The sequence below is a fragment of the Ursus arctos genome, unplaced genomic scaffold, assembly GCF_023065955.2.
Source record: "Ursus arctos isolate Adak ecotype North America unplaced genomic scaffold, UrsArc2.0 scaffold_11, whole genome shotgun sequence".
Taxonomy (NCBI): Eukaryota; Metazoa; Chordata; class Mammalia; order Carnivora; family Ursidae; genus Ursus; species Ursus arctos.
Window position 1 is genome coordinate 66439801 of NW_026622775.1, and position 14427 is coordinate 66454227.

General features: G+C 37.6%; 1 protein-coding gene across 2 annotated transcripts in view; it reads right to left on the reverse strand.

Annotated features, from left to right (window-relative positions):
• Positions 1–14427, reverse strand: part of PPP2R2A (protein phosphatase 2 regulatory subunit Balpha) — a 79453-nt gene that overhangs the window by 35481 nt on the left and 29545 nt on the right. The window contains exon 2 of one of the 2 annotated variants that reach the window (XM_026518968.4): positions 11300–11438. The exons of the other annotated variant lie outside the window; for it this stretch is intronic. Within the exon in view, the coding sequence (XP_026374753.1) occupies positions 11300–11315 (16 nt within the window). The 5' untranslated portion in view covers positions 11316–11438. The remainder of the gene's footprint in view (positions 1–11299; positions 11439–14427) is intronic. 2 annotated transcript variants of the gene reach the window in all.

Sequence of the window (14427 nt, forward strand, 5' to 3'; positions counted from 1 at the left end):
AAATTCAAACCCCTCAAACAAGCATAAATTCTTTTCTGCTGTGAGTCCAACTCAATTTACCCTACTGCACTGCTAGTTTAGGGTTTCTTTGGCTAACGCATCAAATGAACTACTTAATTTGAATATAGTCATTGCACACCAAAAGTATCCATGAACTCTAGAACTTGTTAAAATGCTCACACCTAACACGAGATTCATTTTCCTGTTCATCCAATGAATAATAGATAGTGTTGGCTCAGTATTTAAATTATTTCATCTTTTTCCCAGGTACAAATTGTTGCATTCACTTAAATTAATCACAACCCCACGTTAAGCAGATAAGCTGTCATGGCTATAACTTAATAAGGGATAAGTCAAGGATGATGGTAAGACCAGCCTGACTAACTTCCCTGCTGAGTAGCGGAAAGCAGGAGGGACAGGTATGCTGCAAGATAGGCTCGATTTCCAAAAGTGGAGAAGTCTTGATCTTCCTTAGGTGACCTGGCCAGGAAAAAAATCTAGAGATGATTAAGGAGGTCATTATAGCAAAAGGGCTGAAGAGAGATGCGGGATGGGGATGGTGGTGATGGGGAGTCTACGTCTCTATAATAAGAGAGGACAAGGATCAAGTAATAAAGCAGCCTTGATTACACTACCCCCAGGTACTAAAGACAGTACTGGTTCACGAAGCAAGTTAGGATGCAGTCACTGAATATGTGATAGGGAGGGGAAGCAGAGAGAAGTGTGTAGGTCTGTGTCTATGCGCATGTAAGAGGGAGAAGGAGGAGAAGGGTAGGGCAGGGAAAGGAGAAGAGAAAAAGAACAGTATTTTAGTGCAAGCTGCAACAAGAAAAATAAGACATCTGTTCTTACATATATTAACTAGCTAGAATTTAAATAAAAATTTGAAAAAGAAAAAAAAAAAGACATCTGTTCTCACAATGGTCACTCATCCCAGGAATGGTTATTTTACAACAACTAGAATTCCAGAGTAAAGTGATGTTATAAATCCTTAATACTGAACCACCTTTGCAGCAAGGGTACAAAATTTTAACAGGCACACTTGAGATAGGCTGAGGAATCCTAGAAACAACTAAGCACCTCGCCTAAGTATCAAGAGAGGCTGAATGTTAGGGAAGGGCAAGAACCAAAGATACCATACACCACAGAAGTCCTTTTGGAAGGAAGAGAAACAATGAATGAAAGGCATACAACTTTTTCAATTTACAGATATTCTTAAGATACTGGTATTTGTTATTACTCATCTTGCCAAAAGCCAACAAATAAAATTTTAGAAATAGCCAACCAAACCACTGCTTAGTAGAACAGTGTAAAGCAACTACATTTGGTGGAGGTGGGTGGATAGACTTGTGGCTTCCTTGCTGTAATTTTTATATTTCATGTATTTAATACAGCCATATTTCAGATAAGTAAATTATTTTCCTGGTTTGTATGATGGGATTTAAATAGGCACTGTGTCAATGGTGTTCCTTCATCCCCTCCCCCCAAAAGAAAAGATATCTTGATTTCTGGATGCTCAGCCATCTGTACACAAGCATACGAACAATCAAATATACACAAGCACCTATTAAATCTCCAAGTCTCTGGATGATGCTTTAAGTTTTTTTTGACTCGTGAAATGCCAAGATCTCACATGGTCTCACCGAGAATATGACATATGAAAAGCAAAACCAAATGCTGCTTACAGAATCACAAAACATCCAGGAATCACTTAAGAAGAACACTATGAAACTGAGCTTTGAACTGCAGGTGCCACAGCACACTGGTATGCCAGGAATGGGTTATGAGTTTGACTGGATACTGCAAAACACCCAAATTGGTTAACCTCCTATCCTGAACAACCTATTTACCTCAGTGTGCCATTCTGACGTAACTGCTTTCTAGGGGTACCATGATGCACAAAAGGTGAGGAAGAAGCATGGCTCTAAAAAGCGTGCACCTGTATCACACTACACCCCAGCAAGGTTGACCAAACAAGGGTATCAGTTTTGGGAAAATTATAATAAATCCACTCCTAGAAAATATTCTTTTCATGTTCCATACCATTTTTAAAAAATAGAGGTGATGACTGCAGGAAGTCCACAACAGTGGTGTTCAACAGAACTGTGTTACAATGGAAGTCTCCTGTATCTGCACAATTTAATACAGTCATCACAAGCAACACCTGGCTCCCACACTGGACAGTGTTAGTCTAAAACAGACTGGACACTGACTGCTACTGCAAAGCCAAGAATGCTGGACCGAAGATAATTTTGAACCTTTAAACAGTGAGCTACGGGTAAAATAAAACAACAATCTTACAATACATGGACTGCTGCAGGATGAAAACATAAATGTGTTTCAAGAAAATTTAGATTCCTGGATAATAGTTTTAAAACAAACTATTAACGAAAACTTGAGAACACTTTAGAGATTAAAGTAACTATAACATGCTTTAAAAAAAGCAAAGACATTAACCTCACTGTTACTAAACTCAAGGGATGGCCCAGTATAACACATCAACTGGGCCATGTTCTCCCAAACCAATAGCAACAAACAACAAAAATCGAAAAACAAAAACTTCCTCTTTTAAAGAAAATAATAAGATATTTCCTATGGCCAATAAAAATGTTATTTCACAATGAAAAAACTGCCTGTGTTAATCTTATAAAAGAACGACTGCCCTTCAACTGCCCTCCTGTGCACTAAGTCAACACACAGCAATTTCAGGCAGAGACTGAATTCCAAGCCAAAATAAAGACAGCACTTAAAGGCACAATCAAATTTTTAGTAAGAAAACTTAATATGCACAATGTTTTTGACCTTTATTGTTAAATCTTACACACTGTTAATAAAAACCAAGGAATTATAATGCACTATATAAAATGGAACTCATTTCTTCCAACACTTTTTCCTTCTAAACCATCAGTAGCTGGGTTTCATTCTAAAAAGGCAAAATAACTGCTTTCTTTTGGAGGTGGAGTGGTAGGTAGTTGATGGTGGTAAAGTGACAACAGCAGTATTACTGGTCTGTTTTTATTTCACCAGACGTAACATTCCCTTCTTGTTACCTATCTTCCCTATTTCTTAAGTGGTATAATAAACAGGGCACAGAAATACAACATTCTCAGCATAAAAAATCAGACAAGGGAAAATATATACATGGTAGTAATGAACAATAATTGTTATACATTAGGTGAGCAAATAATTATTAGCTCTGACATGTGGGTGAGGATGAGGGTGGATTGGTCTTCTGCTTCTGGCCATGAGGGAAAATAAGACAATCTGGATGCATCCTCTTGCTGGGAAGGACTAGAAAACGAACAATATACTGTTAGACTGTGAACCCTTAGACAATAGAAAGAAATGGAGTCGTATATCTAACCCGCTTTACTTTTGGAGAGTGTAGTCAGGAAGAATTCAAATACAGACCAGCACTCTCACTTAGCTGTGGAGATAGAAACTGGGGATTAGAGAAAGCAGAATCCGCTGGAATTTGTGGCAGAGTACCAAAAGAAAGTTGGAGGGATTTACAGAGAGGACACTTAGGATCCTTAATTTAATACCCATCTGAACATTCCATAAGGCCTAGTAAAGAACCACCAGAAAGCTTAGGAGGGTTCAGAATTGTTAAGGATTCCTACCAGCTGGAATAGAGAAATCTCACAGTTAATGAGCATCAGGTAAAGTCTTTAGAAGAGCATCCCCTTAGTAGTGGGACTAAATCAGCACCAAAGACTGAATTTGTCCTAACAAAGCTAAATTTTAAAAAAAATCAAAATTACCTCAAGTAACGATGTGCTAGAACAAAATCCAACACTCAACAACGTAAATTCACTATGTCTGGCATTCATTCCAAAATCACCAGAAAGTAAAGTAGTAGGAAAACGTGACCCATAACCAGAAGAAAAATTACCAACAGAACCAGAAATAACAAAAATGATGGAATGAAGGTCCCAGCAGACAAGAACCTTAAAACAGCTGTTGTAAATATGCTCCAGAACATAGAATTATGAACATGTTGAGAAATATAAGAGAAAAGACAAAGAAGGAACACCTAGAAAAGAAAAATACACTGGATGGCATTAACAGATTAGATACTGCAGTAGAAAAGATTAAGAACTTGAAGGGCTAGCAATAGGGGAGAAAAAAAAAAGGCAGGAGCGAAACAGGAAAAAAGAACAAAGACCTGACTTGTAGGATACTAACAGGTATCTACCACATGGGTCACTGCAGTCCCAGAAAAAAGGGTGTCTTTTTTTTTTTTTAAGACCAGTATGTAAACATTCAAGCATGATGACACTGTATGCAGAATAACCACAACAACAGATCAGTTACAAATGCAGACTTATACAGGTATATAATAGTGGTAACTCAAAAACCATCTACAGCCTGCACTGGTGATGTGACTTTGCAAAATCATGGAGAATTCTTTGTAAAATTCTAATATTTCAGGGGTGCCTGGGTGGCACAGTCAGTTGAGTGTACAACTCTTGGTTTTGGCTCAGGTCATGATCTCAGGGACCTGGGATTGAGCCCTGCTTAGGGCTCTGCTGGTGGCACAGAGCCTGCTTAGGACTCTCTCTGCCCTTCCTCCCTGCTCACTCTTTATAGAATAAATCTTTAAAAAAAAAAAATTCTAATATTTCAAAGCACAATCTTCCCTTGTGTAAATCACAGTAAACCTCAGTATGTACATTAAACCCATGCAAAAACAACAACAAAAAACCTGATAAAAGAATTGTATTTTAGGTTCAGAATAAGTTTTTTTCAGTACTATGAACATTTGGCAGAATATTCTAAGTCATGCAGAGCAGGATGATTTTTTCTTGTTCAAGACCATCCTGCAAACTGCCAAATAGCTAACACACTTGGCCCATTCCTAGTAAATGCCAATATTGCCTCCAATCATTGGTTAAATTAAGTAAAAAAGAATTCAAGAGGACAAAAGAGTTTATAATGTGTATATTTGATAAAAAGTGTGGTAGAGATGTTAACAGTAACGAATCTTTACACCCAAAGATTTTTTACAATGCAGGGTTATTAGAAACATCGGAATTGACAAAAATTTTAACTACAGTATAAGACTGACATATGCCTCTCCATGCCTGACAGATTTGAAGAAGGGGGAGGGAGGAGAAAGTATACACACTTGAAAGATATAATTGATACACACTTGCAGAGAACTTTTACCAATATAAAAAATTAATTATCTTCCAAAGAGCTATGCAATTTTTAAAAGACTCATCCACTGAGCCACACAGTCCCTTAAAGAATTCTAATTACAAATTTAAAGACCACATTCTCTAACCACAATAAACTAGCTAAAGATTAAGAACCATTGGTTCTAACTAACCACTTGGTAATCTTACAATTCCAAGGCAGAAGGTAAAAACCAGTACTGCAATAAAAGTACTTAAAAAGATTTACAGGAACCTAAGTATATAAATATTTAAGACAATTGTTTTTGTAAAAAAACAATACAGTGATCACTTTAACCAACTTAAAAAAAAACTGAAAGAACAAGAAAACGTGAAATCCCACCACTAAGAGATAATGATGGGTAATCGCTAAACAGTCTTTTAGCAAACTTCTGCAAATTATAAAATATGTATATGATGTCTTTATATACACTATGATTTATGTAAAATCTGTAATGGAATTATAACAACTTGTCCCACAAACTGCTTTGTAAAAAAAGACAATCATCACTTTTAACCTCACTTCTGAGAACCACTATGGTTGTATTAGTGTATCTCTCTCCAAAGTTTGTCCATGTATACCTTACATTCTCAGTGCAAAAAAGTAAAATCTATTTGTATTAAGAAAGAATGTTATCTACGTTACAACACCCACTTTAAAAAAATTACAGAGCATATTTGATCCTACTCATGCTCCCTGAGCAGGGAGCCTGCTTCTCCCTCTCCAGCTACCCCACTTTGTCTCTGTCAAATAAAGAAATAAAATCTTTAAAAATATATAAGTAAAATGTTAAAAAAAAAAAAAAGATTTATTTTAGAAAGCGTGCGTGCCCAAGTGCGCATGCGTGCAAGGTGGAGGGGCAGAGGGAGAGGAAGAGGGAGTCTTAAACAGACTCCACGCTGAGCCTGGAGCCCAACGTGGGGCTGGATCTCACCATCCTGAGATCATGACCTGAGCTGAAACCAAGAGTTGGATTCTCAACCAACTGTGCCACCGAAGCACCCCATCTGTATGTTTTTTTTTTTTTTAAAGATTTTATTTATTTATTCGACAGAGATAGAGACAGCCAGCTAGAGAGGGAACACAAGCAGGGGGAGTGGGAGAGGAAGAAGCAGGCTCATAGCAGAGGAGCCTGATGTGGGGCTCGATCCCGTAACGCAGGGATCACGCCCTGAGCCGAAGGCAGACTGCTTAACCGCTGTGCCACCCAGGCGCCCCCATCTGTATGTTTTTTTAAAAAATCAAACCTTGAAGAACTGTAAGCTAAAATGGGTGAATTTCACTGTTTGCAAATTATATCATAAGAAAACAATATGAACCTCTCCCCTAAATATACCCATCCTCCTTTCTTGTACCACAGCATTGGCCAAATTCTCTAGAAAGGCTGATGTATTTTATATACAGCTTCCACATTTACACTTAGGCCCACTCTAATGCCTCCTTCTTTAGCTTGGGTATGTTGTCTGCCTTGCTTGAAATATCACCTTTCTTATCCCCATTCCTTTAGCCTTTCTGTATGTGGCCCAGCAGGAGAAAAATTTTTTTTCATATTAGATCTTTGGAGGGGTAGAAATACACCAGAGGGATAATACGTAATAAAAGAAAAATGTTATTTTTACACAATATCTAAGACAAGTGGATTAGGAAAAAAAATACTTGTATTTCCACAAACAGCTAATACAACATGGTAAGAGAATTCACATAAGAGCGATACTGGTAAAATATAAGAAAATATCTACTCAAAATTAAATTAATTTTTTAAAGCACCATTTTCTGTCTATTAAGCTAGAGGAAAAAGTATAAATTGTTCTACCTACATTGCAGAGAGAAGCATATCCAGTTATTCTGGAAAACTATTTCATTATTTATATCAACAGCCACAAAGCACTGATTCTCTTGGAACTTTGTATCAGGTTCCAGAAGCCATCCTACCGAAATAATCCAAAAATTTTTAAAAATGTGTAAAGATGCTCACTAATGTCTTCCAGTTATCTAAAGTGTTAGAGAATTTAAGGGAAACATCCAATGTTCTTATTCTGCCAATGTCCTTTCACATTTTGCTATCATTTTTCTTGAAATCCTCTTCCCTTTCCACTCTTTCCCTCTGCCCTTCATTAACCATTAGGCAAGTCTCCAAGACTACTGGAGATGTAGTCTCTCAGCTGTACTATTAAGATATATTTTGGACATGAGTAAGTCAATTAGGAACTTCAAAATTTGCAAAGAAATATCATTTGCAAAGAAACACTGACAGAGGATTTATCTTTCACAGAGCATATATAAAATGTATTCAGTTAACACATCTAGGGGAGGAAGAAAACATAATAATGGCTTGAGAAAAATAATGCGCTTTTTATCAAGCAACTTGGAATATGGAAAATTAAAGACCTGAAAGGGCAACACATCTGTAAATGCTGCATAACTCCACCCATGACCATGGATCTCTGTTAGTCCACTAGTCCAGACCGCACTGACAAAAACGGATCTCAGATTTCTTTCTTTGTAACCTGGAATTCATCAAAAACAGTGATTTAACACAAGTTACTTTCTGTAAGTTATAAGTCAATCAATGGTGAAATCAGAACAGAACTGAGGCAGTAAAGCACGATTCTACTCTGCTCAACTCCCGCCACTGCTACATCAGTAAACCATGGTACTGGAGATTCCTGTGTCACTGATCACTACTCACTACATGCTACTTAACTGCAAGTGATAATGCATATACACATAACAGAGAAGTTCCCCATTGTTCAAGACACCTGGGGATGACTTCTCAAACATCACTGAACAAAAGCTACATAGCACAAAAGTTAACCAAACCCAATCTTTGTTTTCCATAAATTAATTTTAGCATAATTTTAGATTTACGTAAGAGTTGCAAAGACAGTAGTACAGACAGTTCCCGTACACCTCCGCCTAGGTATTTCCTTATTTGTTAGCATCTTACATTTGCTATGGTTTTTCTGTCACAACTGAAGAACCAATACTGGAATATTAACTAACTCCACACTTCATTCAGATTTCACTCATTTTTCTCTAATGTCTTTTTTCAGTTCCAGGATACCATCCAGGATCCCATATTACACCTAGTCCTCTTGTTTCTAGCTTCTTCTGGTCTATGACAGTTTCTCAGATTTCTCTTGTTTTGGATAACCTTGACAGTTCTGAAGAGTACTGGCCAGGTGCTTTACAGTACGTCCCTAGATTTGAGACTGTTTTTCTCATGGCCACACTTGCTAGTATGGCTTACTGGCAGAAAGATCACAGAGGTGAAGTGTCATTCTTACTACATCAGGCAAGGGTACATTTTAACAATATTTCTTATTGATGACTGCCAGGTTTCTCCACTATAAAGTTATCCCCTCCTCCACGAGGTAGGAAGTCATTAAATGCAGCCTACATTTAAGGATTGGGAGTGTTAATCTACATAAATTACATGAAATTCTTCTGTTGGAGAAATATGTCTTCCTTCCGCCACTTATTTGGTTATTTACCTATACGAACTCATATTTATTTATTTCATACTTCGGGTTATAATCTTACTATGTCATTATTGTATTGTTCAAATTATTCCAGATTCGGTCATTGAGAGCTCTTTCAGGCTGGCTTCTGCGTCCCTTTGTGGGATGCTTCCATCCTTCTGTTTTTTTGAGCACTTCAGAAACTGTTAAAAAACATGTAACTTTCATATATTCTTAATATTACTACAAATTAAACATGACTTCTAACTTTTTCATTCTATAGTTACAATACTGACTATGTATGAGTTCTGAATAGAAGAATAAAACATTGAGAACAAAAGGAGTAAATACTGTAAAGGTGAGCACCGTAACTAATTCTCCTCCATGGAGTATCTGACCAGGACTAAGACTTCTGTCTGAAATAGATTTTTCTTTTAGTCAGCTGAGGTTCTAAAACTTAAACTATATGTTAGCTTTCTAAGAAGTTTTAACATATGCCTGCAACTTGGACTTCAGCATATTAATCTTCTGGTGCTCATTGTCCTTTTCTTTTCAGAAGCTGGGGAGGTGGAGGGGGGTCAGAACACAGCTAGTATACTGATCACCTTTAGCTCTGCTAAAGTCAAGGACCTGCTGTCAGAATGTTCTGATAGCACAGAAATTCATTCTCAGAGCTCAGAGCTCCCATTAAGAAGCATGCTATTTTGTTTGGACACAACCTATTTTCATGATCCTTTCTCCTTTATTAGTTCAATATACCCTAATACAGCAAACACTGAATTTCAGGATTGACCCCACATAGCTAATTATAGTATGATTACCCCAAATTTCTTCTCAAAGGTAACTAATATAAATAAGTATATATTACTTATTAAGTAAGAAAATATTTTTCTGGATAATGCATCTATAAAATGCTAGTTTCTTGCCAGCTTCTTTCTTGTAGGCTAGCTTTAGGTTATTTCCCATTATGATGCTTCTTTACCATTGTTGACCTCTAGATGGAGCTCAAACTTTTTGTTACCTTTTCTCAAAGGTCAGTCCACTTGTCCAACAAAAGTGGTATATTCAAGATTTAAGAACATTTTATTATGGCCTAAAAAGCAAGTTAAGTGTGTGCCATCCCTTTAGGAATCTCTTCCTCCTGTTAAAGTAAGGTTTGACCTGCTCACCGGTTACTAGGGGAGTGGGTTCAAACCATTTCTTTGTCTCCCTTCCAGATTCTCCTAACAATCTTTCCCACTTGGCACTGACTATGGCATATTACTGTAGCCAGAGAGGCTGATCAGAGGATGGCTGTAAGAAGTGGGAACAAATGCTTTCTTTTGCTGACCCTTGTTACTTTCAGTGGAACAGGCCAATGTGTCTCTATCTTCCTCATGTCAGGGCATACACAGAATATAATATTTGTATGGCACACTAGTATAAAAGATTAGGCTGTTCATGTCTATTCAGTCAGAAAATCTAATCAGCTAAGTACCCCCCTGTCCAGCCCAGCAAGCATCCCCAGGAACAAGGGACCATTATCTTAGCGTATCTGTAATACATTCTTGGGGCCACAAGTAAGAAACTTGTGCAGGAAATGATGAGATGTCAGACTAGACATTTCTTCACTTCACCTGCCTATATAACCCTGAGGAAGTAACTAAGGCTTTTAAAGACTCGGTTTCCTCATCTTTAAATACCTATCTCACAGAGTTGCTTTGAGGGGTAACCAAGCAATAAATGTAAAGAAATGAGCATTGAATGTGGCACACAGTAGGCACGCTGGTAAGCAGAAGATGTTGGCTGGGGTTTGGGCTTTGCTGCACAAAGAAACAAGCATTTACCGTAACTGTTTCTAGGCTACAGAGGCCAATCTGGCTTAGGTAAAGTTCTCCAAATGGTCCAGCAAAGCTCCCTGGAGCCTGAGGCTAAAGCCCAAACTACTAACAAAGTGCTACAGCTGCCCCACTTTGCTGCTTCTTTACATATAGATACTCTTAAGATGGGGTTACAGACCAATAAACCCACTGTAAATTGAAAAAACCATAAACTGAAATGCATTTAAATGCATCTAACCTACCAAACATCATAGCTCAGCCCCACCTACCTTAAATGTGCTCATAACACTTACGTTAGCCTATAGTTGGCAAAATTATCTAATACAAAGCCTGTTTGATAATGAAGTGTTGAATAGCTCATGTAAGTTACTGAATAACTATCGCAACAGTGAAAAATAAATGGTTGTATGGGTACAGAATCATTGTTAAGTGTACTGGCTGTTTACCCTTGTGGTCACGTGGCCAACTGGGAGTGAGTATCATACCGTGTATCGCTAGTCCGGGAAAAGATCAAAATTCAAAGTACAATGTCTACTGAATGCATACAGCTTTTGTACCATCATAAAGTTGAAACATCATTAGTCAAACCATCATTAAGTCAGCGACTGTACACTCAAGAAGCCTCAGGCTGAAGCAGGACTGGTCGTGGGTAAGATTCTGTACTCCTAGGTCTCTGGACCAAAATATCACTTTGATTACACCATGATTTCCAATAATAAAGTAATTGCTAGCAGCCTGTATAATAACCTTTTTCAACCTCTGACTCAGTGAACAGGAACATGTTATGTGATAGGCTCAACAAAGACCACTGGCTATTGATGCTCATACAGAACCTACATTGTAATGTTGCCATGAGAGTCAGGGTCCAAAGGGTAATTTCCAGAGATGTGTTCTGGAACCAGTCTCCCTTCTTTTTAACTTGTTCCTGGATAATCTGATATCATGTTTGGATAAAATGGAATGGAACCATACCCTCCTGCAACAAAGAACAAAAAGATAAACAGTTGCTAATACATTTGCTGTATAGGTGTGATCTTAACAAACAAGCCTTGGTGTATTAATGTTATAAAATGTTAGAATGAAGAGCTCGAAACTGACCATTCTAAACCTAACGTTACCATCTTTGTTAGATGTTCACTCTTAACTGGCTCATAATTCATTTCACAAAGCAAATCACCTCATTAAGTTGCCTTATCAAAATATAATGCACATAGTTTCCACAGAGATTATACAAAGTAGTACCACACAAAGCTTGTACATCTATGCATGCCTTAAGATATTTTTATAACCAGAATGGGCATCTGGTTATCAATACCTGCCTAAAATCTTTACAAACTAGGATTATTATGGCTATGCTTTAAGAACCAGAAAGCCCTTTGTTGTCCATCTGTCCTGGCAAAGTCACACCCAACTCTGTTTTGACAGGATTCCTCCCGACCCCCCTACAAACCCCAGTACAAAAGCGCAGCCTGTTTACACAGAGAAGCTAGAGTTCATTAAGGTGTGTTAACAGAAAGTTTTACAGACTTTACCCCAATGTTAAAAGGGAGCCCACTGGGAAGTTTTAAATACCAGGAAGTGTTAAATACAAGTAATCCAATTAGATGTGCCTTTAGATTACTCAGGCTGAAGAGAACAGAACTGGGAACTGGGAGAAGGGTAACAGTGGAGAGAAGTCTAGAGACAAGTCTTGGTAAGCAATGATAATGATCTGAGCCAAGCTCGTACAATAACAATATTAGCATAAGTAGCAAACATTTAAAATGCACTTACGGTATGTTAGGTATTTAACCCTCACAACAAACCTATAAAATTGGTTTTATTAATATTAACTATTTCATTAACTAAACCACAAAGGCGAAAAGGGGACAAAAGTACAGAGATTTTAAAATACATCTATGAAGTATATAATGCAAGGTTTGATCACTGATAAGGTGTGGAGAGCTAAAGATGAAAGCAAGAATAATAATGTCCAGGTTCTCATGGTGGTTCAATGTACTTAATATCATTAATACATTGGTATGTCTCATATTAAGCCTTACTTAACACCATCTAAATGGCAGATACAACTCTGGTTTAAAGAAAAAAAAGTTAATCTCCATTGGCTAAATAATTCAAAAGATTATGTCACGAATGACAAAGCATCAAAAGCACCAAAATCCTTGACCAAAAGGAATATATCATGTACTATGACAAAAAAAGGAAATCTGGTTCAGAAAATTCTTTTTGCCCATCTTTTCCCTTTTTTTTTTAATCCTTTTTCTCTCAGCTCTGGCAGGTTAGTTTGCTCAAGGTGATACTCCCGACCTTCTTTTCAACTGTATTTACACTGCAATTCATTGTCTCCACCACACTTTTTAAATAATTGTAATCATGCTTTTCCAATAATCTGAAATTTTCACAATTCTGTTTTCAAAGATGCAATTTCTTTTATGAATCTCATTAAAAGAGAATTAAAAATTAAAGGTTTTCTCCATTTACTTGAACTAAAAATGTTTACTCCTCTAATTCTGGACACTGTTGTTTTTTTTTTTTTTTAATCTCGTGCACTTCTGTAGTTTTGCTTTTTAAGAAAGTCATTCATTCAACAATATTTTAATGAGCATCTATTACATGCTAGATACTCTGCGTCATGCTAGCATTTCTAGCTGCTAGGGATACAGGAGTTAAATAAGACAACAAATTCCTTGTCTTCATATGGAACATACATACATTCTTGTGTTGGGGGCCTATTATAGACAAATATAAAATGTATCAAGTAGTCTTAAGGACTACAGATATATAGAAAGATCAACAAGAGAATATAAGTAATGGCGGTGGGGCATTATTTCAGGTAGAGTGGGCAGAGAAAAGCCTCTCTGAGGATGTGACTTAAGCAGAGACCAAAATGAACAGAGAATTAGTCATCCAAACTTGTAAAGGAAAATATTCCAAGCAGGCAGCCTAAGTAGAAATGAGTTTGCTAAATTTGATAACACTAATACACAATAAGGTGGTAGAGGAGATGGCTTATTTAGCAGAGGCCTGACCATATACAGCCTTGTAGGCCATGGTGGATTTGTTCTAAGAGTGATAAGAAGCCACTGCAGGGTTTCTACCGTGTTTTAAAGTGATTATCTGTTGTGCGAATACAGTGCAAAACTGGGAAAAAAGGAGACTGGTTCCTGAATCACTGCAGTAGCATAAGCAAAGATGATGATGGTCTGAACTCAGGGGCAGCCACAGAGAGATGGGTAAACTCAGAACTGCTCTGAAGATAGCACTGCCAGAATTAAGCTGGTGGATAGAGGTGTCAAAGGATAAATCCAAGGTTTTAGAACCAAGCCCAATGGAGGAAAGGCAGTTCCACCTACTGGGGAAAGACACACCAGGAAGGAGCAGGTTTGGGGTAAGAAAGGAGCCAAGGGGCCCCTGGATGGCGTAGTCAGTTCGGCGTACGACTCTTGCTTTCAGCTCAGGTCACCTCAGGTCCTGAGATCAAGCCCGGTATCAGGCTTTAGCTCAGCAAGGAGTCTGCTGGGGTTTCTCTATCCCTCTCCCTCTGCCCATGCCTGCTCCTGTGCTCTCTCTCTAAAATACATACATACATACATACATACATACACAAATAAATAAATAAATAAATAAATAAATGTTATTTTTAAAAAAAGAGAGGGGGGGAGCCAAGAATTTCATTTTCACATCTTTGGGTATTGATTTCAACCACACATGCAAATAGAAATGTCATACAGGCAGCTAGATAAGATTTGACAGCAGTTTAGGGAAGGACGAGGAGATATAAATTAAAGTATCATCAGCTAACAGAAGGCACTTAAACACTAAATGTGATTTCCTAGTGAGTGATTACAGAAAACAAGAGATTTTTGGCTCTCCCACATTTAGCACTGAGGAGGAGGAGCCAGCTAGTAAAGGAGATTGCACATGGAACTACTGGTAAGGTAGGAAGAGCTTTTCTGGAAGCCAGG